The 24,868-nt window shown below is 38.5% G+C and overlaps 1 protein-coding gene across 2 annotated transcripts in view; it reads right to left on the bottom strand.

Annotated features, from left to right (window-relative positions):
- The window catches only part of Mios (meiosis regulator for oocyte development), a 31,463-nt gene extending 9,539 nt beyond the window's left edge, over positions 1-21,924 (bottom strand). Inside the window, exons 1-8 of one of the 2 annotated variants that reach the window (NM_145374.2) lie at positions 21,624-21,808; positions 19,397-19,455; positions 14,936-16,269; positions 14,565-14,663; positions 8,320-8,574; positions 6,311-6,480; positions 4,126-4,191; positions 2,908-3,066 (exon numbers count right to left, since the gene is read on the bottom strand). In NM_145374.2, the coding sequence (NP_663349.2) occupies positions 2,908-3,066; positions 4,126-4,191; positions 6,311-6,480; positions 8,320-8,574; positions 14,565-14,663; positions 14,936-16,229 (2,043 nt within the window). In that variant the 5' untranslated portion in view covers positions 16,230-16,269; positions 19,397-19,455; positions 21,624-21,808. Of the gene's footprint in view, positions 1-2,907; positions 3,067-4,125; positions 4,192-6,310; positions 6,481-8,319; positions 8,575-14,564; positions 14,664-14,935; positions 16,270-19,396; positions 19,456-21,623 lie in introns of both variants that reach the window. The other variant, XM_006505086.4, reaches the window with a different exon arrangement.
- Positions 21,925-24,868: the final 2,944 nt, after the last annotated feature.

Raw genomic sequence — 24,868 nt, 5'->3', positions numbered from 1 at the left:
TAGTTGGGTTTCACTAGAGATATATAAGCATGCATGCCATATAAATACTTGACCAGGAAGTAAAATTCTTTTTTGAGTTTTAAGGAGCAAGCTACAAACAATCCACTTTTCTTGATAATGCACTTAATTGTGATAAGAAAATGCCTTGTTGTAAGTACTAAAACTTATGGATTCAAAAATCTCTGCTTACAATGGCTCCAAATTGCAAATCGAAACTACTTAACATTTAAACTAATACTGACCCTGGCCCTTCAAATCTGGTAGTGAAATACTGCTTTTGAGTATTTTAAATATCAAGTGCACAGAGGCACGAGTGAGAAGCAAGAATTGGTTTCCTTAAGTTTAAAGCTCTTCTCATCAGGACATCAATATTTCTGACCAGTGAGATGTCTCTGAAACAGGTTTTAGTGTCCGAGTTGGCAGACAGAATCCTCAATGCAGGAAGTAGCACACTCAGAGAAATAAACTCAACGGGAACCACGGCAGACTTGTGGGAACAACCCTGACTAAGGAGCAAACAGGCCTCTAACCTGAGAAATGTCACCTAGAGCAAAGTGACATTCTACAGCTGAAATGCAAAATAACCGAAATTAACAACTGCCTCAAGACTAGGGGAAATGAGACCAGGGGGATGAGTTAGAACAAAGTATACATAAAAACAAATTATGCAGTTACCACAGAGAAGCCCGTTACTTTGTTGTAATTTTAAAAGTGCTTTTGGATGTGGGAGAAAAAAAGGTCCCTGGCTAGTTTAATGGCCAAAGGCAGTGTAGAGAGAATAAACAATCCGACACTAACTATCCAGTTGAAGCTGGCATGGCAGCATACCGTTCCACTAAGCCCTCAGAGGCAGATGTAGGTGGATCCCAGCTTGGCCTACAAAGTGAACCCCAGGCCAGCCAGGGCTACACAATGAAATCCTGTCTCAAAACAAAACAAGAAAAAAAGAAAAGAAATTGTCCAACTGAAGCAGGGGAGGCAAATAATAAAAAGGAAAGAAGAAAGAAAATGAACTGAAGCCCCAGCCCTGAGTAAAACTGATTTACTATACACTGAATAAGGTGAAGACAAAAAGAACAAGCATGGAAAAGAGAAAGATACACAGAAATAATATACCGAACCATCCCAAACCTGATGACAAAAATGTTAATCGACAGATGCAAAAGGACTGGAACTAGGCACAATGGTGTCATTTTTTTCTGAGAAAGGGGGCTTCTTGAAAGAAACGAATGGTAACGTCGACCACCACCTACAGGGAAGCAAGGGAAAGCACTCGTTTCTCATCGGAATCAGAGGAGGCAGAAGCATAAGAAGTCTTTAAAGAGCTGCAGGAGAATCGAAGATACAGGCGATGCTGCTGTCAAAGCGCACCAGCCACGACCATCACCTGCATCGCAAGGAATGCCAGCGAACAGACAAGATGGGATAAGAGTCAACTCAGATCCACTGGAAGGACAGACACCAGGAACAGGAAATAAGTAAATACAAAGTCTGCAATTCCTTTCTTTTTATAATCTATAGAACAGACAAATCACTGCGTAAAGCACAAGTAACAATGTAAGGTGGAGCTTAGACTCTATATAGAGTAAAATATGTCATCTCTGGACAAGGAAAAGTGCACAAATGACATTACCCTGTTGTAATACCTGTGAGATGCACCGTGTAGAAAAGCCCTGTGCTGGATGTGTGGGAGGAAAAGGAAGGGCGTTACAGCATGTCGGCTGTGACATGCAGCCTGGGGGGAATGGGGCACACACACTGTAAGACAAAGCAACGGCTTTAGCAAAACAAAAACAAAAATAAAACCACAAAACACAGCAAGAAGGGTGAAGGGTACAGCTAAACACCAATAAAGAAGTAAGGTGAAATATAAAGAACTAGGGTGAAATACAAAAACTGATACAAAATACAGCAGGGCAACAAAGGAACAAAAGCAAAGAGGACAAACAAAATGAAACCAGCACAATGGCACAGTTAACCTTGGCCACATGGAAAGACAAAGCATCCCAACTAAAATGAAATGATTATCTGACTAGACTTCTTAAAAGGTCACTCACTTTACATACTGTCTGCATTTTAACAATATTTCACAAAGAGTGCTCTCTGTAGACATATATCAGCATTTAATTTAAAAGACAAAAAACTCATTCCAGTGAGAAAACTGTGTGGAGGAAAACCTTTCTCACAAGTGGTGGCTTGGTACCTTAGATAAGCAGACTGCATTTTGAGCGAGCATTACATAAGTTCACAGGAAAGCACACAGAGAGGGGGTGGCAAACATATTTCAATTTGTTCACCAACGTAAAGCAAGCTTTCATACAAAAGGACGAAGGCACCAAGGAGAGAGGTGCTCATAACAAGAAAGGTAAGACCAGCTGGACAGCAACACAGTGGATGGAGTTATGTTTCTCACACAAAATTCAAGTATTAAGTAATCTTTCCCTGGAATCTGGTTTAGCCACTGGACAGTTAAGGCAATGAAAAAATGTTGATGAATTAAATTACTCTGCGGGTAATAAGATGGCTACTGGGGAGTAAAAGAACTCAAGTGTAACTTAACGTCTCGCCTTCGATTCAAATGCTACCAAACCACTGTTCAGGTCAGGGGAGAGAGTCCTTGATGAAAGGTGAGGGAGACTCTGATCTGAGGCCTTCAAGAGAAGCGTCTCTGCTTCCATCTGAGCTGTACATGAACTCAGACCCAGTCAACACAGCTAGTTCTGACTAAAGGGAAAACCTGGAGAAGCAAATGACGTGATTAGGGCCAGTAAGATGAAACACACATCCTCAACAGAACAATGGAGAAGCTGCAAACAAAAACCCATATGCAGGGAACAGAGCACATGCACTTTAGCTGAGGAAATATGGAACATGTAGAGTGTGGCGCCAGTGTCACACTGCACTAACCTGTAACATGCAGTAACTTGCTGTTTGAACATCTCCAGTTCTATCCACATAGCTCTCCATCAGGTCCACTCCATCTTTAGTGAGGCCTGTAAGCAAGATCCCCTCCAAATTTCCAGCCTCTTTCATTTCATTGGTCAGCTTTTCAATGTATTTATTTAACTGAAAAATTCAAAGTGAGTTTTTCGATACAATCTGTTTCACTACATATTTTATAACTGAGAATTACTATATTTTGAACATTTTTATTCTTGATGAAAAACATTTTAAGTCAAAATCCCTTGCCAAAATCTAAATATGTACTGAGGAGTCTATATCAATTTCAAGTTTCAATACATTATCTACCCACAATCAATTTTTTTTTGTGTGGCATGTGTGCGAGGGCATGTGTGGAGACCAGAGATTGACAACAGATGTCTTTCTCAACAGCTTTCCAAGTTATATTTTGATACAGGGCTCTCACTGAAGCTGAGCTCAGTGTTTTGCTAGTATGAGAGAGCAGTGAGTCCCGGGGACCCTCCTGCTTCTGCCACCCAGCCTGGGATTACAAGTATCTGCTGCTGCACTCAGGTTTTTCCACGGGCTCCAGGGGATTCAATTCAGGTCCCTGAGCTTCCAAAGTGAGTATTTAACGACTGTGCTATCTATCTCCCTAGTTCCCACAATCATTTAAAAAAAAAGTAAGACATTTCTTTCCTATGTTTACAGATAGCTAGATCTACGAAAAGTGTCCTCTTTTCAGCAAGTGCTTGACGATCATGGTAGTATAACAGTATCACAGAATTAGAGCTCTATGTTCATAATCATCAATAAAAACTATTTCCTTTCCATTTCATTCTGTGCAAACTGCAGCCAACATCCTTCCCATTCCCCTACCATCTGTCCCGACTACAGCACTGCTACATCTCTGTGCACTTCCTCCTCCCCACCATCAGAGCAGCAGCTCAGTGTTTACAGCACTGTGTGTGTTACTAAAGCCTGAGTTTAAAACTTGTATCTGCTAAGTTCTTCAAAATGCAAAAATAAACTAAAACATCAACTCAATATTCTAAAACAAATTTAGTTATTATATGCATATTTATAATTTCAATGTAATAACTGCCTTCTTAGATTTTATATAAAAATCTCATAGGCATGTAATTACATGTAAAGATTAATTTCTTAAGAATAATTCATAGTAAACATTAATCACCTCAAATACAGATTTGAATCAGTTCTCACCTGAGCATCACCAAGGAATTTACAAGCGAATGCCACTCTGTCACGTACAGCAACTTTGTTTTCATACTGGGGGGGAAAATTATACACGCCATTTATTTATAAGTTTATTTTGAAATGTGTTCCAAAGGTACTGTTCAGATGCTAGAAGAGTCATCAATTGCTAAAGACGCCTCGGAAGGCCACTGTCCTTAACAGTGAAGCTTTGTCCTTCAAATGCAGACAGACCTAGCTAATTCAGTTAGATAGACATAAAAACGCAGGCCATTCTCCTGTAACACCAATAAACTATAAAGAGATGGCACATAATCTTTCTCTCAAAGCAACTGATTTTGGAGAAACAGCTACATAAAATTAATCACCACATCTAGAAAACTCTATGAACTGGGTATACCAGTACAGATTAAAACTATTAATAACTTGGGGCAGCAGCAATGATTCTATGGTTAAGAACAACTCCAGAGGATCCAGGTTCAATTCCCCAGCATCGACATGGTGGCTCACAAGCACCTGTAACTCCAGTTCCCAGGGATCCAATGCTTACCTCTGGCTGGTCTCCTTAGACAATGCACACATATGGTGCACAGACATACATCCAGGCAAAACATGCATACTCATAAAGGAAAAATGAATCTACCTCTAAAAAAACCTATCTATACCTCTTAAATACAAAACCTAAAACTTGTAAACTGATACTCTATCCAAATTGCTATATGGGTGGTTTGCAATAGAATATTTAGAGGCAGCATTTTATTCATCAATATTATTTAAAAAATACTTTGAAAATGTTACTATAAATTTAGAAAGTTCCAAAGTAATTTTGCAATAAGAAAAAAATTAAGTTATAGGTAGCAAAAAGATCCACTTTCTATCAGAGTCTTTTTTTGAAGTTTTCCTTCTTAAAATCTAATATCCTTTTCATTGATACTTTTCAATGATACCTTTCCTCAATTATAAAGTGTAAATCTATCTTTAAAATTGAATAAGCTCTTAGACTCAGTTACATGTGCTACAAAAACAAGTGGCTTTATAACAAAATTAGGTCCATTTTATAGCTGAGAAAACGAGAGCCCTAAAAGTTAACTGTACAGCTAAGGTTAAATTGTGGCAGAACAAAGACTGGAGCTTTTTCTGGCTTCTAAAATCAGTATGTATGTACTTATGCTAACAATAAAAAAATAAAATAAAATTACATAGACATTAAATAAAGTCCATTCTTGGAAAAGCTTGGATATATGAATTTCCTTCTCAGCTCTCCCAATAGGGATAAGAGAAGAAGGGATCTTAGTATAGGTTCCTAATTAAAATACAGAGATGCAGTAAACATTAAGCAAGCAGTTCGTTTTTTTTTTCTGCTCTCTATCATTCTCTAGCTCTTGCTGAAAGTTTACTGTCAGCTCAAACACAACACTTAAAGACTTCTGTTTAACAAACGCAGTAGTAACAGCTAAAGATAAATATTCCTAGATATTAATGTAAAGAGGTCAGAAAGGTTCACTAGAAAGTTAAAGCAACAGACAGAATAAACTACACACTGTCAAAATGAACACTAACATCTATTTAGATTTTCAGCATGGTAAGTCAATAAAATATATGTTTTTACAGATCTTATAGAATGACAACTAATAAAGCAATACACATAAAAAATGTTCTAACAGCAAACAGAGAAATAAACCTTAATAAAGAAAGTCCTTTTCATTGCTGGAAAGAAGACTAACAGTACAAAGCAAAGTGGCTTTAATGTTTGTAAGTCAACAACTGACATGGAATGAGAAATCTCACTTCATTCTTTCCTCAGTGTGTGGCAAGGAAGCTATGATGGAGTTACACAGTGACTAAATCAGGAAAGAAAGAAAAGGACCTGAAAGACTAAATAAAATATAGATTATTATAATTAGTGTGGTTACATGGTTTTCCAAACAGTACTTGTCTGAAAAATGACCATTTATTTAAGATGTAAGGCACCTTAGCAAAAACTAATTGAGTGATTATCAGTTGTCCATGCTCCCACACACACAATATTTAAACAATAAACACATCTATATGTTTACAGTTGTACATTTCTACAGCTCAGTTTTTCAGTAATGGATGAAATAGTCTTTCTTAGTTCTGTAGCTGTATTAACAAAACCATAAAAAAAGCAGCCCTGTTAATTCAAAGGAGGATGTGGAGAAAGAAAACAACTCACCAACACTCCATCATATGCCCCCGCTTCACTCGTCAGGAACGCAAACATGACACACAGATAGGGGTTGTTGAGCTGCAGGCGCAGGGTGCTGCACATCTCCCGCCACAGCGAGTTCTTCTCGTCCGTATACCCCGATAAAGCCATTGCCACCACATTGAGATTCAGATCTCCTGCAGGTTAAAAGTACACAGCTACTCAGTTATCAGACACTTAATTGCCCTTTCCCCAGTTCTTAAGTCCTCACACAGTGACTAAAGGATGGATTTGAATAAGAAAATAATTAAAACTGTTAATTTGGTAGAGTACAAAGAAAAATACATTCTTAAAAACAGCACACACACACACGTGCGCGCGCGCGCGCGCACACACACACACACACACACACACACACACACACACACACGCCTGAAAACACTGTGAGTGAAGTACTTTCCCTATGGAGAAGCACTGGAGACTGAGCCCAGAATCGCACTGGCAGGCTCTGGCACTGCCTGGACTGCTTCCACAGCAGCAAGTAACGGTTACTTTCAAGTTCTCCGTCCAGCAGTTTCTTATGAGGCTGTACAATTACCTGGTATCGAAAGGGAGACAAGTGACACCATCTCACCAAAGTCACTGCCACTCTTACCAGTAAGGTCATCCACGCTATTGGAAAGTACTGAACGTAACGCTACTTTACCACGTGATCATAATTTTCAAAGGTTTCTTATTTTCCTATTTCTAATTATTAATACATAACCTGATATACAAAGTGTCAACTGGAGAAAAAAATAACAATATGTTGATATTTTTATTTTAATATACTTAGAAAACTTCTAGGTCAAACAGCTATGAGAATCATTACAACACTGCATGTAGACATTTGTACACAAAGCATTGGTTACCAATGGCTTTTATAAACAGTTGCTCTGGGTGTACAGTGTGGCCACTTTTACAAAAATGTTTTCCAAGATACTTGATGCCTACTCTATTATAAAGTTTTAAACCTTTTAAAATAAAAGCATACAAATACCAAAATTTCCAGACATATATGATAGGAAAGTATGCTTTTAAGTTGAGGCGAAATTAAATTAGCAATAGAGCCCCTTTTGGAGGAGGGCTGAACATTGATCCCACAGACTCATATATGTTCTTCTTTCTTTAATGACTACATACTTCTCATACTGCCAAGTACAGAAGGCTTTCCCTGAAGCACAGGTGAAGATGCTCGGGGCAAAGCACTAACCTTTTTAACTTTTAGAATGAAACTAAATAGAGTACAGTCAATTTCATGTTTCTTACAGTGTAACTGAAAGTAGGTTGAAAGTAGGCCAGGGCAAGTAAGAATTCAATACTCTAAATACTCAGAAATAATTGTCTATATGTATTAAATATAAATAGCAATATAAACTAGAATAAAACAAACCAAAATTCTTTGTTTTTGACTGATTTGTTTCCCTAAGGAGGATCCTCTGGCAAATTCTCAAAAAAACTTTATCACCCCCCACCTTTCACACACACACACACACACACACACACACACACACACACACACACACACACACAAAGAACATGCTTTAATTGGACTCAATTAGAAACATTTTCCAGGTCAAAATATGCTTTTCATAAGAATCTACACTGGTCTATGCAAAAATATCATTTAGTCTCCTACCAAAGGAGAACGCATACACTAGAATATATCCAGCTGTTTGTAGTCAGAGTGCTTACAAATGAAAGCAGTTCCAATATTTATTCTTTAATGTATATGGTCGGTCTTTAAAAAGAAAACAAGGGCATACATGCTAGACAACTTCGTATATTATTGTTAAGATGTCATTTAAGATATGTTTGTTTTTATTGACCTATCCCAAGGCATATAGAAATGGGATTGGCTAGTATTTACTGCTCAAGACTATAATATACTTTCCCTTTGAATGAAAAAGATGTTGATTAGATAACTGAAAATTATCCACATCCTTTCTTGACAAAATTCTATGAACTGCAAATTCTCAGAGCATATAACCTAATACCTTTTTCTGAAGACGCCCCTTCATTCAGGATTTGGATTGCTCGCCGAATATCCAAGTTGAACAAAGCCACAGCAGCAGCTCTTTCCCATTCTCCTTCTTGCACAAGGGAGTTCAAAAATGGCCCTACATCTACATCCGTTCCTTTCTTTATCCACCCACAAAGCTGTAATGCTAAAATCCTTTCTTCATTTAAGTTCTGAATATCAGTTTGTTTATCCAAGCCACTCCAATTATGTCTGCTGCTTTCTACCATTCCTAAAAACAGAAAAGTTTTATATTTTTTGTTTATTGTTATTTTGAAATATATTAGGAAACACTTCAGCTTTACAAAGAAACATTTCAACATTTAGAATATTCAATTTCTCAACCATAGTCTTACAATAGCATAAGTAAGCAGTATACCACAAATAAAACACTTTGCACCGTAGTTGAGTTACCAAGAAGCTATTATTGTTTCCATTGCAAGAACAGGGCATCTTTCCTCCCAAAGCGGTCTGTGCTAGGTCACCAGCGGATACAGACACGCAGCTCCATGTGCCTCCCAATCCGGAGAATGTTTACCCTGAAGAGATGGAGCCATCAGTGAGCTTTCACCCATATCCACCCCCAGAGCCTTGATGGAGCACTTCCTGCAGGTGTCTTTGTTAACACTATACAAGCTAGAGGCATTTGGAAGAAAGACTCTCGAGTGTGAAGTACAAATCTGTGGGGCATTTCCTTGATTTTGATTCCTCTGGGAGGGCCCAATTCACTGTGTGTGATACCACCGCTGGGCACTCGGGAGGCAGAAGGCAGGGAGATCTCTGTGAGTTCAAGGCCAGCCAGGTCTACACAGTGAGTTCCAGGACAACCACAGCTACAGAGTGAGACCCTGTTTTGAAAAAGAAAATAAAGAAAGCTGGCAGAACAAGACAGTAGTAAGTAATGAGCATTCCTCTATGGCCTCTGCTTTTGTTCCTGCCTCAGTTTCCCTTCATGATGGATGGACTGTAACCTGTAAGACAAATCACTTCATGCCCCCATCCTCACCCCTACCCCCCCCCAAAAAAAAAAAACAAGAAAAAAAGAAGCTATTGTTGTAAGAGTAAATGTTTGGGCCCATGAGCTGACTCTCTCTAACCTGAGGCAGACCCCTCTGTTATGTAGCTCACTTGTTTCCTTTATGTCCTGCAGACACATTTAACACAGCCTCTCATACCTCTTCTCTCACTAGAGCAGAAGCTCCAACAGATAGGCAGTTTTGTTTTATTTGCAAAGAATGCCCTCTGCCTTGGAGATCTGAGGCCCTTGAGCTTTCTTCCCTTTCTCCTGCATATATGCATAAGGAAGGGCTGGACCATCTCTGCCTGACTGTTATGTGGTACATAACTATCCACATGGGTAAAAAAATGAGATTTTAGTCAAAGGACTTCTAGGGAAATAAGAAAGAGAAAAATACAATGGGAATGACCTGACTATGTCTCACAATCTTTTTTAATAAAAAATACCTTACATTTTCATAATATTATTTACACTGAAACTATGGGAGCTGGTTATAGTGGCAAAGTAATTTCATTTAGGGTACTACTTAATGACAAAATATACAAACATGAAGTTCAGGGATTCTCTCAACTATAACAAATTCCTAAATGTTCTAGAAACTTTTATGATCAAATTGTCAAAAATACATTATTTCTAGAAAAAAAATTAAATTATGGCATAGGAAACACAAGTATCCATATACAAACTTCCTTTATTTAGTAATTTATATTTGTAACTTATAACAGTTATATGTTTAATGCTTAGAAGCATCAATGCTACTTAAATGAATAACTAGATCAAAGTAAACAGATGAGCTTTTAGGATTCAGTCTGCGGATTGTAGGCAGAATAAAGCAGGGCCCCAAGGCTTCTACAGCTTGGGGACCATCTCCTTGCATGATCCACTCCTCTGGACTTTAAGCTTGAATCTGTGGTCTGCTTCTCAACAACAACCGAGCAGAGACGAAAGAACTTTACAGACGTAGCTAAGGTCCTTGCCTGTGAGTGACTCAGTGGAGCTATGTGGTCTAGGCCTACATTAAACAGGCAAACCCTTAAAGAGAGGCAACAAGTAAGAGAAGCAGTAGAAAAGAGATCTGCTGGTCTTAAAGCAGGCAGAGCTGCCATACTGAAAGGTAACCTGTGAGAAAGTAGCACAGCAAAGAACTGTAAACAACCTTTAGGGGCCATGGGTAGGGCTATCACCCAACCAGCAAGAAGGGCATAACTCAGTTCTACAAAGGCCAGGAACCCTCAGTCTCTCTGCCTCTGGTCGTTAAACCCTAAAAATGCCACCCCACCCCCATGCCCAGCTAATAAAGCATATGTGCATCCTTCTATCTAAAGTCAAATCTCATCTGAATCCAATTCCTTCCCATTTCTAGGAACTTTCCTTTATCTCCTACATGTATCTTCAACCTGTTTTGTGGTTGCTGAACTTGACCAACAACCACATGACTTTGGAAAATCCTCTGCCTCTAGAAGGAAACAGTAGAAGTTTAGCCACTATGTTCATTTTAGCTCTGTGACACTGAGCAGTGCCCAGTCTTTGGACTCACGGAAACAATGAGATTCTATAACAATTTATATTATAGAAAAGTAGCAAAGGGTCCAAAGTTGACTAACTACAATTAATCTGTCAAGGGGACCCAAATATAAACATTAAAAAGAGAAAAACAGCCAGCTGTGGTAGTGTCCCACACCAGCCTGGTCTACATAGTGAGTTCCAGAACAACCGTGATTACATAGAAAGATCCTGTCTCAAAACAAACAAAGAGAGAAAAATACTTAAAATCTGTCACTTTTAAGTTAAACTTTATATATGTACATCTATGTGTATAAATCACTTAGTCTAAATACTTACAAGGAGTAAGAGTAGGTCTAAACTCTCTACTAAACCTAAAAATCATACTTTCGAACAACTTCTGTGATTATCCCCTTGATGGTAGTTTGTGATAATCTTAAAATACTACCCATGTAAGCATTTATTTTAAAGTATACCTTTTTGCTTCATGGAAAAATTATAAGGTGAGTTGTTTAAAATTAATTACATTTGGAAATTATTATTTTGTGGTGCTATAGATAAAGCCCTGGTCTTGAATATGCTAGGCAGGTACTCTATCCCTGAGCTATATCACCAGCCAGATTTTTCTCTGTAGGGTAGGAAGGTAAGAGGTTGAATATGGAACATGAACTCAAGACTTCACATATGCTAAGTATCAATCTATTGCTAAGCAACAAACACTCTCATATCAAAAGTATTTTTCTCCCCGAGACAAGCTCTTATATAGTCCATGCTGGCCCTGAACGTGTTGTGTAACCAAGGAAGACCTTAAACTTGTGAGCGTTCTGCCTCCATCTCCCAAGATATGGGAGGGACTCCAGGCTTCAACAGCACACTCAGTTTTATGAAGTGCTGGGAATTAAACCTGAGGCTTCCTGCATGCTAGGCAAATATTCTTCCAATTTTTTTTTTTTTTTTTTTTACTTTTAAGTAGACCACTTTTAACTTAATAAATTGAATTCTAGGAGCTCAGAGAGTCTTAGCTTGGCAACTATGCTATGGGTAATTAGGGTTATCAAAAAAAATGTGATACCATGAATTCCAAATGTGTCATTACACTACAATTTTAACAACTATAGCATTTTAACATACCTATAGAAGAAAAATAAAATATGCATCATATACAATACAAACATAAAAAACTATATTTACTGAATCTGATTATTGCCCATATTAGTAGAATCAATATTTTACTGTTTGCAAAGAGAACAAGAATATACAAACATTAAACTACCAGGTTAAAAAAAGGTCTCAAATCAGCTATCAGATGTGTTTGTATATGTCACATACACACATGCATATACAGACATACACTGTGTATGTGTATAAAACATGTGTGTGATAAAATACACTTTATAAGAATACTTGGTGTTAAGAAAACAAAACCACAACATCTTAGCTATTTTCTTCCTTTAAATCATTTTAACATATGTTTTCTAGATCAGAATTATACTTTTTTGGGGGCTGGTGAGATGGCTCAGTAAGGAAGAGCACCGACTGCTCTTCCGAGGGTCCTGAGTTCAAATCCCAGCAATCACATGGTGGCTCACAACCATCTGTAATGAGATCTAACGCCTTCTTCTGGCCTGAAGACAGTTACAGTGTACTTTACATATAATATATAAATAAATTTTAAAAAAGAATGATACTTTTTCAAGTATAAACAAAATTTCAATGGGTTGGACGAAAAGCTGGCCAGCCTTTTAATATATAACCTTCTTCAATATTAGACAGGTATCGGTGTGAGTGAAACAGCTTAAGCAGTTAAGTCCTAGGTACAAGCCTGTTGACCCTGAGTTCCCTCCCCTAGAATTCACATAAAAGACCAGACAGAAAGCATCTGTGATCCCAGCACTCCTATGGGAGATGGGTGATAGCGAGGAAATGCTTCATGGCCTGGTAGACCGGCACAGAAGGTTCATAAACAGTCAAGAGATTCTCTCCCTCTGCAAGGTAGATGGCTAGAACTGACTCCCAAAAGTTGTCCTCTAACCTCTACATGCACACATTAGCATGTGCAAGCCCACTCACACACTATAATACTATAGTATATAGTAATATATCTATAATACTGTGAACATGGCTTTTCCAATCAGCATTTAAACATAGTTGCATACTGAAACCAAAACCAAAGCAATAACAGCCCTCCCTGCATTCTAGGCTAGCTCCTGCTACTAGCTACCATTTTATCCTACCTTATTGAGCCTACATTTCTAATTATTTATAATTGATGATTTCACGTGATACTGTTTAGTTGTTTCAGTTAATTGGATCTAAAGTGTAAAGTGACTTCTTTCCCTTGTTTACATGAATGTATGGTTTTGATAGGTTTTCTACCTCACCACGACTCTCTCCTTTCTGGTCTTCCTCTGAAAATTTTCATCTATCTCATAAAATATCAGTATTTCTAGCATACTGCTCTCCGGTTATATTTTTCCTCTACTCTAGACAATATGATCCCATTGCCCAATACTCTAAGTGCCATCAACATAGTACTTACCTCTTGGTGGCAGTGGGTTTTAACGCACAAATCATTCTATATTTAACTTTATATGTAGTAATCATATGTATGCCTGCCTTTTTACTTTTGTTAATAAATAAGGCAGTTTCTCATTAAACTTGCTCTGTTATTTCTTTTGATAAAGATTACTTTCTGATACAGTTCTAATGGGAAAACACCAAAATGAAATAGATCTGAAGCTGTCCAATCATCTTTAGCACTGAGTACCAAAATAATTTCAAAGTCCTCAAAAAAAAAAAAAAAAACCCACCCCAAAACCTACTATAAGAAATGCAGCAGCTTAACTGAAGACGTTAAACATACTCTAAAACAACAACAACAACAACAAACAAACAAAAAGACATGTTACTGAGCAGTCTATGTTACTTGTAACATAGTGAAGGAAGTTCTATAAAGAAAATCTTATTTCTACTATGGCTTGAACCAAATAATGTAAATTACATTTCTAGCACCTTACATAGCTGGAGTACAAATCAACTAATAAAATGTAGAGGTTGAATCCTAAGAGACAATGTAACATTATCACAATAAATTCTAGTACAAAGACAAGAATGATTGCTTAAAGCAGCTACCTTAAAAGTTCTTTGTGGGGGTAGGGAGGGATATTTTTTGAAATAGTTTATCAATTTAACTCATAATTTTTCCATTGGTTGATTCCTTCACTCACTTAACAAGCACTTCCAGTATAGTTCAGGCTAGGCCACACTTCTTATCACATCATAGTCCTTGTGAAAGTACTTGTAGCAAATAAAAGGGAACTTCACTCAAGATTCTTTTAATTTACTCTTTAAAAAACAAGATGCTGCGATAAAATTCCAACTAACAAGCAGGATCTTAGCAGTGAACTTGTATAGTACCGCTCTTAAAGTGGGTCTTCATATAAATAGCACAGAAACAAAAATGAATAGATTTAAGAAGAGTCAATGGACATCAAAGATCAAACTTCCTCCCATAAAACATTCCAGATAAAAACACACTCAATATACTTAAGAAGTCACTAAAATACCCAATCAGAAAGCCAAAAGGGATAAATGACATTTCTGTACAGTCCTGAACTAATTTTAATTTTAATCAAATAGGGATCAAGTAAGAGTACAAAAGTTATAAATGTATTTAAAAATATAAAATGGAATTTTCTTACCCAAAGATGATTTTACTATTGATTTAATTCCTGCATAAACCAATGATCCTTTGTTGCCTGGAGATTTTTGATCATTATCTTCTGTATATTGCTTCATAAGTATTTAAATGCATAGGAAATACTAGCAATTATACATAATATTTCAAAATTAAAATTATTTTAATTAGGAGCCAATTCATTAGAATCTATACAAATAAAATAAATAGTTTCACTTTACTGACACTTTTCTTGCCGCTATTCTACAAACTAAAACTTTAAAAAGTTTTAAACAATTTTACTTCAGAATGTTAGATTATACAATTTCTATTTGTATATAAAACATTTAGCATGCTACCCAATTTGCCTCAAAAAGTTTACCCAACAAAGGATATAGTGCAGAGTATACCAGAGTGACTTGAGCTGTGGGTCTTCATTGCCAGCTAAAATGTGGTTTCTCCAAACCTGTTCTGTATCAAGTCCATACCTTGATAAAGCCCGAAGGCGCATTTTTGTTGCTATATCTTTTTCTAAGGAGTTATCACTTTCTTCTTCTGCACACTCATACAAATGGCGACCACAAGCCCACATTAAAGATGTAATTGGGCTCCAGGCAAGAGATATCCTTTCAAATACAGTGAAGTCAGACATTGTTCGGTTGGGAGTCACAACTATCATTCGATTTTGACTCGTTGGATGCCATGCAAAGGAAGCAATGTAATTGTCACAAGGCTGCACACTTCTTTCAATTATTGTGGGTTCGGTTTCATCCCCGATGGGAGTGGGTGTATGCTGCATATCATACAGCCTAATAATATTACTATCCCTTGTTAAAGTAGCAAGCAGGCCTGTCCTGGTTGGACACCATGCGACCTTTGTCAAGGGCTTTGGTTGTTCAGTCAAAGTCAAAACTGGCTTCTCAAATTTTCTAAGATCCCATATTGCAACCTGACCTTCATAGAAGGAAGCAACACGATCGTGGAAGTAAGGGTCTACTGTCACTCCTTGAACAGCTTTTGTATTTACAAACATCTTCTGGCTTGTGTTCCGGAGATCAAATATTGCTAGATTACGATGCATGCCAGCAAGAAGAAGTTTCTGGTCTCGTGGAAGCCAACACAGAGATAGAGAAGCGTCATTCTGCCCTAACTCATACAGCGGTTTTGTCACTAGTAATGTTGTTTCAGCTTCACCTGCTGAAAGTCTCACTTTTTCCATGGGAACAATATCAGGAGTATATTTGCTGCAGATATCCCATATTAGAACTGAAAAGTCAGCTCTGTGTTTGTCGAGACCAGCAGCAAGCCAGTTACTATCCAGTGGATTCCATGCAAGGGTATTGCATTGGCGAGCATGCTTTGGAACAAATTCTTTTCCTATCAAATCTTTGAACTTAGAGTTATGATCTTGACCAAGACTTGTAAGTACAACTCGACCATTTGCTTGTCCAACTGCTAGGAGACATTCAGGATCATAATTGAGATACCACGCAACACATTTCATATAGGGTGTATCTGAGTTTATTGACAGCAATGTCGCTGCAGAGTCTTCAGATAAACGTAACGATCCAGCTTTGAGTTCTGAATTCACAGCCGATTCCACATGATAAAGGCTCAATTCTGAGTCACATACAACAAATCTATCAACTTGGTGTGGTGCCCACAAAATATCGGGCTTGGTACCGCTCATGTTTATTGATGGGCTTAAAAAGTCCAGTCAGGTCCATTCACTAAAAGTGTTAAAAATAAGAAGTTTAAAATATCAACAAAACACAATTCTTATGTTCAAATCTCTACATAAGTACCTTGTTTTTCTCTGTGATTGTATTTTTCTCTCACCCTACAGTTTCAAGATATATTCTTTTGATTAAAAATGGAGACAGAAGAATAACCACTTCCTCCAATAAAGTGATCTAGTAGGGGTCTGAGAACCCTATCCCGGCTTTATTTCCCATGATGAATTATCTTAATTGTATAGTTACTAGGGCCTTCAAATTAACCTTGGGTCATAATAACTTCACTATGATCAGTACATTAATAAGTACCATACCCATGATGGGGGAAAACTTAAAAGGAGTATGACTCACTATCCTAAGTATTGGTTAGAGCAGCAGTCAGTCCTCAGTGTAGATGTCTGTCTGTGCTAACATGGGAATGTCTAGCCGCAGAGCTACTAAGCGCTAGTTAACTCACTCACTTTTCAGTAATTTAATGAACAACACAAATCTGAAGTATAATATCATGCTGCAACATTTGTTTCTTTGACTTTCAACATTAAGAATCAGGCAGAATAAAAACTGGAATGTACAAAGGAGATCCCAGATTTCTTCTAACTTTTCTATAACTAGTTATAGGATGATTTTCTCATCTACTCAATAATAGAATTATTTAGATTAGTACTTCCCAATTTTACTCATTCATGGACCACTCATAATGCTATTAGTTTCCTTAAACTGATTTTTTTTCAAAATCTGATCAACTTTAACTTCATATGTAGTTTCATCAACCATGAGAAGAGTGTATTAATTATATTTTAATGTATGTGAAAATAAAGATATTATTAAAATATCTTTGATTGTATTTTATCTAAAAAAAAAGCATTGCTTTATGATCAGCAGTACATATGCCACACTTACTTTGAGAAAAATGAGTTAAGGGACCACTAAAGGGTCTTAGTTGTCAATTTTATAAGCCTAGATAAATTTTAACTAAAACCAAATAGTTTTTAATTTTTTTCTTTTTTTTTTCTTTGCTTAAAAATGAAAGCTGGATGCAAAAATTAAGTGCTGCCAAGAGGTTGGCAAGAATAGGTTAGATACAAAATTAACAAAACATTTACAAATCTCACTGTGGTTATTTTCAGAAGGTGAACATTCGGTCTGCCACTATCTACTGCAAGTATCAAGTATAGAGATGAACATACTTTCCTAATAAAGATATTCTTTGATAAATATTCAACTCTCACATAACTGCTTTATCTCCTGATCTTGCAAACATTTTTTGACATGAATTCTTAATATAGACTTTCACAGACTTCATATTTATCTAACTTTTAAGAAGTCTTTTATTTTTAATTCTGTATGTATGTGAATGTCGGTATTGTGCACAGGAATGCAGTACCTTTAGAGGCTAGGAAGCAGTGTTGGCTCAGCTGGAGATGGAGTTACAGGTGTTGAGAGTCACCTAATGTGGGTGCTGGGAACTGAACTCATGTCTTCTGCAGGAGCAGAGCGCTCTTAACCTCTGAGCCATCTCTCCAGAACTCATATAATTTAGATTTGAAAAAAACATTCAGAAATTCTCATACTGGCTTTATTTTCTTCTTTAACACTTCTGAAACCTAGGATCAGTCATTTCAATTATATTCTTAATATCACTTCTTTATTTCCTTTTCCACTTTGTTGTCTTTCCTTTATTCAAATTATTTACTTCTTTCCTTCCTCGACTCAGGGTATTACAGTGAACATATTCTCAAGGTGCTATAGACTAACTATGAGAGATCAAGGTACATATAATTTCTAGTGTGTGGCACTATCTCAACAATTCATCTTTACTACGATCCTTAAAGAGTCAGAATAACCTTTGTGTTGTGCATGTGTGAGCATATATGGTTTATGTGTTCATGTGTACAGGTGTGTATATGTAGGTCATGTAAGTCATGGCACCTTACTTTTCATGAATTCACAGAGAAGTTCATACATACAATGTATTTTGAACATATTCACTCTTCCTCCTCACTCCTCCCAAATTTTTATTCTTTTTTTTTAAGATAACCCACCCAGTTCAATTTGTATACTTTATGTTTTTGAGCCAAAGCTCCTTACTGAATTTGGAGCTCACTAATTTGCTGGCAATACTAGTTGGCCAGCAAATCCAAGGAATCCTCGTGTCTTTGCCTCTCCAGTGCTGAAATCTTGGGCGCACATTATCATGCCCAGTTTTTCACATAGATTCTGAGGATCCAAAAACTTATGGCTTCATGGGGGTGTAGCAAGCGCTATACTATGTCATTTCTTCATACCAGAATAATCATTGTATAACACAAGCAACCAGTTAACACAAGTAATTTACAGATCTATAAATACCTTCAGCCCCTACCTGTTGCTCTGACTGCCTGGGATACCAGTATTGGTATCTTACTTGCAGTATTTTAGCTACACTGATTGTTTTCTTCAGTTCTTGGAATTCACTCCTTTCCCCAGCCATCTCTCATCTTTGCAAATGTTCTCTTGTCTAGAAATACACTCTCATCAAATAGTATTCTCTCTCTTTAAACCTCATAGCTAAGTCTCTTGTACTAGATTAGGCCTTCTAATACAAAAGATGAAATATCTTTTGTTTCCACTATAGTTCTAATACATAACATAGAACTACCCAGTTAGTCGATGGTTAATGTCTGCCTAGTGCAGGCCTGTGCTCAGGGGTCCATGGACACTTCTCACAACTGTTAGTTCAAGGTTTTATGCTTTCTTCATGCTTCCACTTTTTCCTACTCCTGAAGAATCAACGTGTCTTTTTTGCAACAGAACCTAACTCTAAGAACAAAGCTATCACTGTTATAGTTGGTTCTAGAAATGGAAGATCCAAAGTAAGCATCCTAAAAATGGGTTGCTTTAATACATTGTATTGTTTATTCTGTAGCTGTTTATTTAGCACACTGTATGCACGTTGTTCTCAATTATGGGAATACAGTGATAGCTAGGGGCAGATAAGAACCCTGTTCTAACAAAGCTGCATTCTAATGAACAGACACATACAATAGCGAAAGTTTGAAAACTGAAAAAATGAGGGAGAAGAAAATCATATCCATAGCAAAGAAAACTAGATAGCACCTAGAGTAAGGGATAGTGCCCATACCTAGATTCTCACAAATAGAGGGAGCTTCTGAAACATGTCTTGAGATTCTTGCTATGTCCCTGAAAAAACAGAAAAGAAAAACTCAATACTTATATAAACACACGTTAGCCTAGGATTCCATTCTACAATCTTACTCCTAATACAAATTATATATGGTAAAACAAAACAAAGCCATGTAGAAAAATCCAATTCAAAAGAGTTACTGTAAGCTAGTTGTGGTGAAGTCCACCTTGGTCCTGGCATTTGGGAGGTGGAAGTGGATCCAAGAATCAGAGTTGACCTCAGACACAGGAAATCCAGTCTCAAAAACAAAGAACAATAAGGCTACAGTATGCGATGGTTACTTTTAATCACCAACTTATCCACTGGGCATGGTGGTGCACACCTTTAATCCCAGCACTTGGGAGGCAGAGGCAGGCGAATTTTTGAGTTCCAGGCCAGCCTGGTCTACAGAGTAAGTTCCAGGACAGCCAGGGCTACACAGAGAAACCCTGTCTAAATAAATAAATAAATAAATATCACAATCCAGAAGCACCTGACAAGAGGACCTCAAGGAGGGAGCGTGTAGATCAGGTTGGCATGTGGCCCACCTTGATTATATTAAGTAGAGGAAGATCAACCTATTGTGGGTGGTACAATTCCAGTAGGCAAGGGGATCCTGAGTTGTCTGAGAGTGGAGAAAGCTGGCTGAACAGGAAGCATGTACATACAGCTTTACTGATTCCAGCTCCTAACTGCAGAAGTAATGTGACTAAACAGAAGAACAGATGATTTGGTTTTGTGCCTATCTGTCAACTTCCATCTTCGACCAGTGCTAAAGAAAGGAGCAGGGCCCAGTGCAAAATGAAAATGTCAAGGAGTGACATAGCAGCTTCTAACTGCTAGTCATTCTAAATGCTCGGCTGGCGCTCCTGCATAGAGTTGCACATTACAAAGATGGCCCTAGAAAACCAGTATGTCTATAACCATCCTGTTAAGAAATCTAACACTCTATACAAATGGGTCCTTGCTTATTAACATACATAATATAAATACGGAGGACAGCAAAAAACAAAACAAGCAAACAACAACAAAAACCAGTAAGGGCTCAGAAAGTCTTTCATGCACTTATTAGTTTAGACGATTACAAGTCCCTTATGACTTGGGTAACATCTAAGTAATTTCCACCACACAAAGTTCTAACACCAACTCATCACAGTTGAGTTCTCTGCTTCATACAGATGTTGTTGTCCCTATTTAGTTCTTTCAACCAGTCCTGGAAGTGAATGCTTTCAGATGCTGGAGACAACTGCCAAATCCATGGAGGGGCTAAGAGATGGCAATAATTTAGGTCCTCACCTTCAAATTTAGTCAGTGTTCATTTCCCTTCAATGGTTCCCCACAAGTCACCACCAGAACATGGGTAACACTATCCAAAAGAAATTTAGTGAACCACCACTTATAATTCTCTAGCGGGCACATTTCAGAAGTAGCAAACGAAATTTAGAATATCTTTTAATTTAACCTATCAAATAAGAAATAATTTAAAATATACAACACTGTAAAAAATACGAAAGTTTTTATATTTTTATTAAATCTTGGGAATCCAGTCTATACACTTACAAAGCATCTTAACCCCACGTGGCAACTGGGCACACATTCAAAACACTGTCATAACGCAAAACATACAATTATATGGTCTGTCGTCTTTCTTTCCGCGCTAAGTAAACGATAGCAGTTTCAGGAAATTTGGAGTACTACCATCTCCACAAGACATTGCGCATCTATATTTTCGTTAAACTATAGTTATTCAAAAAAGCCAACAAGAGCAGTCGTTTGCTGAGCCATTCCTCTCAAGGAATTTGCATTATTCGTGTCGGTAGGGAACAGAGCTCACGGGGGTGACAGGCCCTTTAACAAGGATTTGATTGGGTACAACTGGAACTCATCGTGTTGTTATTCCGGGTAAACCAGGAATCTGATCGTGACTCCCACGGTCCAGACACCTGGCTGAGCCGCTGGGCGGCGGGGGACGCGGCTCCGCACTCCCGGCGCGGCCGCACGGAGGACGGTCGCCACGCGGCCGCGGGACGCCCCAAGGCTCCACACGAGGCCCGCCAGCAGCCCGGTGCCGTGACCATCGCACTGATCGAGCGGAACGCCACCCGCCGGCGAGGCTCTGAGGAAGCGGCCGCGGCTGCCACCCCGGGCCTCACGCAGACACCCGCTCCGGGCCGCACTCACTGACCTGAGGAGGTGGCCTGTCGCCACACAGACGTTTCCGGCCTGTACGCCGCCCCTCCCGCCGCGGGAGACGGGCGCGGGCAAGATGGCCGCCGAAGCACGGGCGGTGACCCGGGCCACCCGCTGGGCCCCCGACCAAACCACCCTGCCGCCTCCGAAGCAGACCTCCTCGCCGCGAGCCCCGCCTTCCCCTCGCCCGGCACCGCCCCGGGGCGGGGCCGCCGCGCGGAGACCCCGCCTTCCTCCCGAGCGCTCCGCGCTTGAGTTGAGCCCCTTCCGTCGCCCTCTTGTGGGCAGGGCCACAACCTAGAGTCCCCGCCTCCCTCTCGAGCGCTCCGCCCAGTGTGGGCCCTGCCCCGGGACCCCTCTCCAGCAAGCCAGCCATTCTTTAACCCTGCTCTCATGGAATTTGATTATTTCTCTGAAGCCAGCTACCATGGTCGTGGTGGTACACACATTTTAGCATATGTGAGACATTTTAATTTCCACTGAACAGAGAGGATGGGCGATTTCGTAAAAACTTAAGGATTTGGGGCTCATAATTCGATTTCAGTTATTCCAAAAAGAGGTCATGAATGCCTTGTTGAGTCACACCGTGTTGGGATATAGGAATGAGAAAAAAAAAAAAAAAAAAAAAAAAGACCCTTGTAGGAAACAGGACAAAAGAGTGATGGCTTTTTTAAGCTACCTGGGAGAGCACCTCCCTCAGGTTGGGTGGGGCATCAGAAGAACTTCCTTGAGGATCACTAGACTAAGAAAGACAAACATGGATTGGTCACAGAAAAGTTAAAGACGGAAACAACTGGAAGAGAAAGGCCTTCTAGAACTGAATACTGTGTCAGGAAACAGGATACAGCAATGGGAAAGCAAGTCTCTCATTTACCTGTGAGTTTGCTTATGAAGTCTCAGTAACCACTGACCAGTCAAAGCCTGAAAATATTAGGTGAACGATTCGAATTAAAGAACACCTAAATTTGAATTTTAGAATGTTATGAAATCTTTCTGAGTCCTGTTCAGTCCGATCCTGAACATCATTCAACTACCCATAGTCACAGTGTACCCAAGCTGCAATCTGGGCCATCAGATCTGTCTGTCAGTGCTCACCTTCAAGTGACCCTTACCAAGTAGCAGCATACTACAATACATCACAATACATCAATCACTCCATTTTGTCTTAACATGTAGGTATTGACAAATCATGCTTATAAGCATGAGAGAGAGAGAGAGAGAGAGAGAGAGAGAGAGAGAGAGAGAGAGAGAGAGATTCACATATGATTTATTATAGTGCTGTTGGCCCTCCAGATCCTCTAGCTCTGCCTGTGCAGGTTCAACCACCACAGATCAAAATGTTTTTAAAATTGGGTATGGTAGTGTTCGTCTATAATATCAACACTCCCGAGGTTGAAGCAGAAGGATCAAAGAATTAAAAGATAGACTCAACAATATACTGAGTTTGAGCTAGGCTAGCTACATGAAAATAACTTTCTCTTATGTCTGTCTGTCTTTCCATACATATGTGTGTGTGTATATATATATATATATATATATATATATATATATATCAATCAAACTTGTACATTTTCCTTGTCATGTTTTACTATAAAATGTAGTATAGGAATTCTTTACATATCATTTATAGTGTGTAACTATTATAAGTAATGTAGAAATAGGTACAGAGAATGTATGTAGGTTATATGCAAATAACACCAACTAAGATAAAACATTTGAGCATACATGGATCTTAGTATCATTGCAGAGTATAAAGGGTCCACCATTTTTTATAACTATTATATTATATAATTGTTGCCATTACTGTACCTAATTTATAAATTAGAGTTTATAATAGATATATATGCATAGGAAAAATATAAGATATCTGAGTTTGACACTAACCGCACTCTGAGATGTATACCGATGGACTTAATATGCATCAAGATTAAGGAAGAAACTAATATATGAATAAACCAGAGGTGAGGAGAGATTGAGAAGTCCTATCAGAAATTCATTGAAAATTAGCTTACTGTCTTTGCATAGGCTTTTTCATAAAGGAAATTGTGGAGTCACTGATAATTTTAACTAGGACAGTGATATAACCAGTTTTTCCATGGAGAGTTGGAATTGTAGAATAGCCAAGTAAAAGATGATGAAGACTCAAATTGCCAGTGGTATGGAAACAAGTGGTTCGCCGAGGGGTTAATTCAGAAATCGAGATGAACAAAGCTTAGCGGTTGCCCCTGTGAATGCTGGAGACTCTAGGTTGTGGTGATGCTGCACTAGGAGTTTCAGCTCAGACATCCATACTCCCTTCAGGTGGCTTACAGTCCATGCTTGCGTCTGTGTGCTAGGGTACTCTAGCACTGCTGCTAGTGACTGATCATTTGGGTAAAAGGATGAGTTTGAGAAACATACTATATTTTTGATTCCTGCCATGTAAAGAACATTAAGTACAATGAAGGGGGTGTATCATAAGATTCATTACTGCAACATGAACCTGCAGGTGGGTTCAACCTAGGACATATCCCTACATAAGACCAACCTCATTTTTTTTAATGGCTTTATCAACACCTGCCATATATAGTTGAGGAAAACTCCACCAATGGATGACTTTACTTCTTACTTAAAAAAAACAAAACAAAACAAAACAAAACTACTAGGTAGGGATTCTGTATTAGTCAGGGCTCTCTAGAGTCACAGAACTTAGGAAATTATATTATATTATTGAGATAACTTACAGTCTGCAGTCCAACTAACCCAACAATAAACAGCTGTGAATGAGAAGTCTAAGAATATAGTAGTTGCTCAGTTCCAAGAGACTAGTTGTTTCAGCTGGTCTTCTATATAAGCTGTAATCCTGAAGAAGCTCCAACAGATGTCCTGGAAAATAAGTGCAAGAAGGAGAAAGAGAAGAAAAGCCTTCCTTCTTCCAATCTCCTTATGAAGGCCTCCGGCAGAATTTATGGTCCAGATTAAAGGTGTATACCACCATGCCTGGATTTAGAATTTGCTTTGTCCCATGCTGGCCTTGAACCCAGATCTGCTTGCCACCATCTTGAGGGATTAAAGGTGTGTACTACCTTGCCTGGACCTAAGGTTTTCAGGGCTACTATGCCTCAAGATTTGGATCAAAAGCCTGTGTCTTCCAGCCTCCAAATCTGGGTTGCAGGTGTGTCCACCATTTCTGAATTGTAGTTCATTCCAGATATAGTCAAATTGAAAACTGGAAATAGCCATCACAGATCCTTAAAGCCC

The sequence above is a fragment of the Mus musculus genome, chromosome 6 (genome assembly GCF_000001635.26).
Source record: "Mus musculus strain C57BL/6J chromosome 6, GRCm38.p6 C57BL/6J".
Classification (NCBI taxonomy): Eukaryota; Metazoa; Chordata; class Mammalia; order Rodentia; family Muridae; genus Mus; species Mus musculus.
The sequence above is the reverse complement of the archived record's forward strand: the minus strand, read 5'-3'. Positions and strand labels throughout refer to the sequence as shown.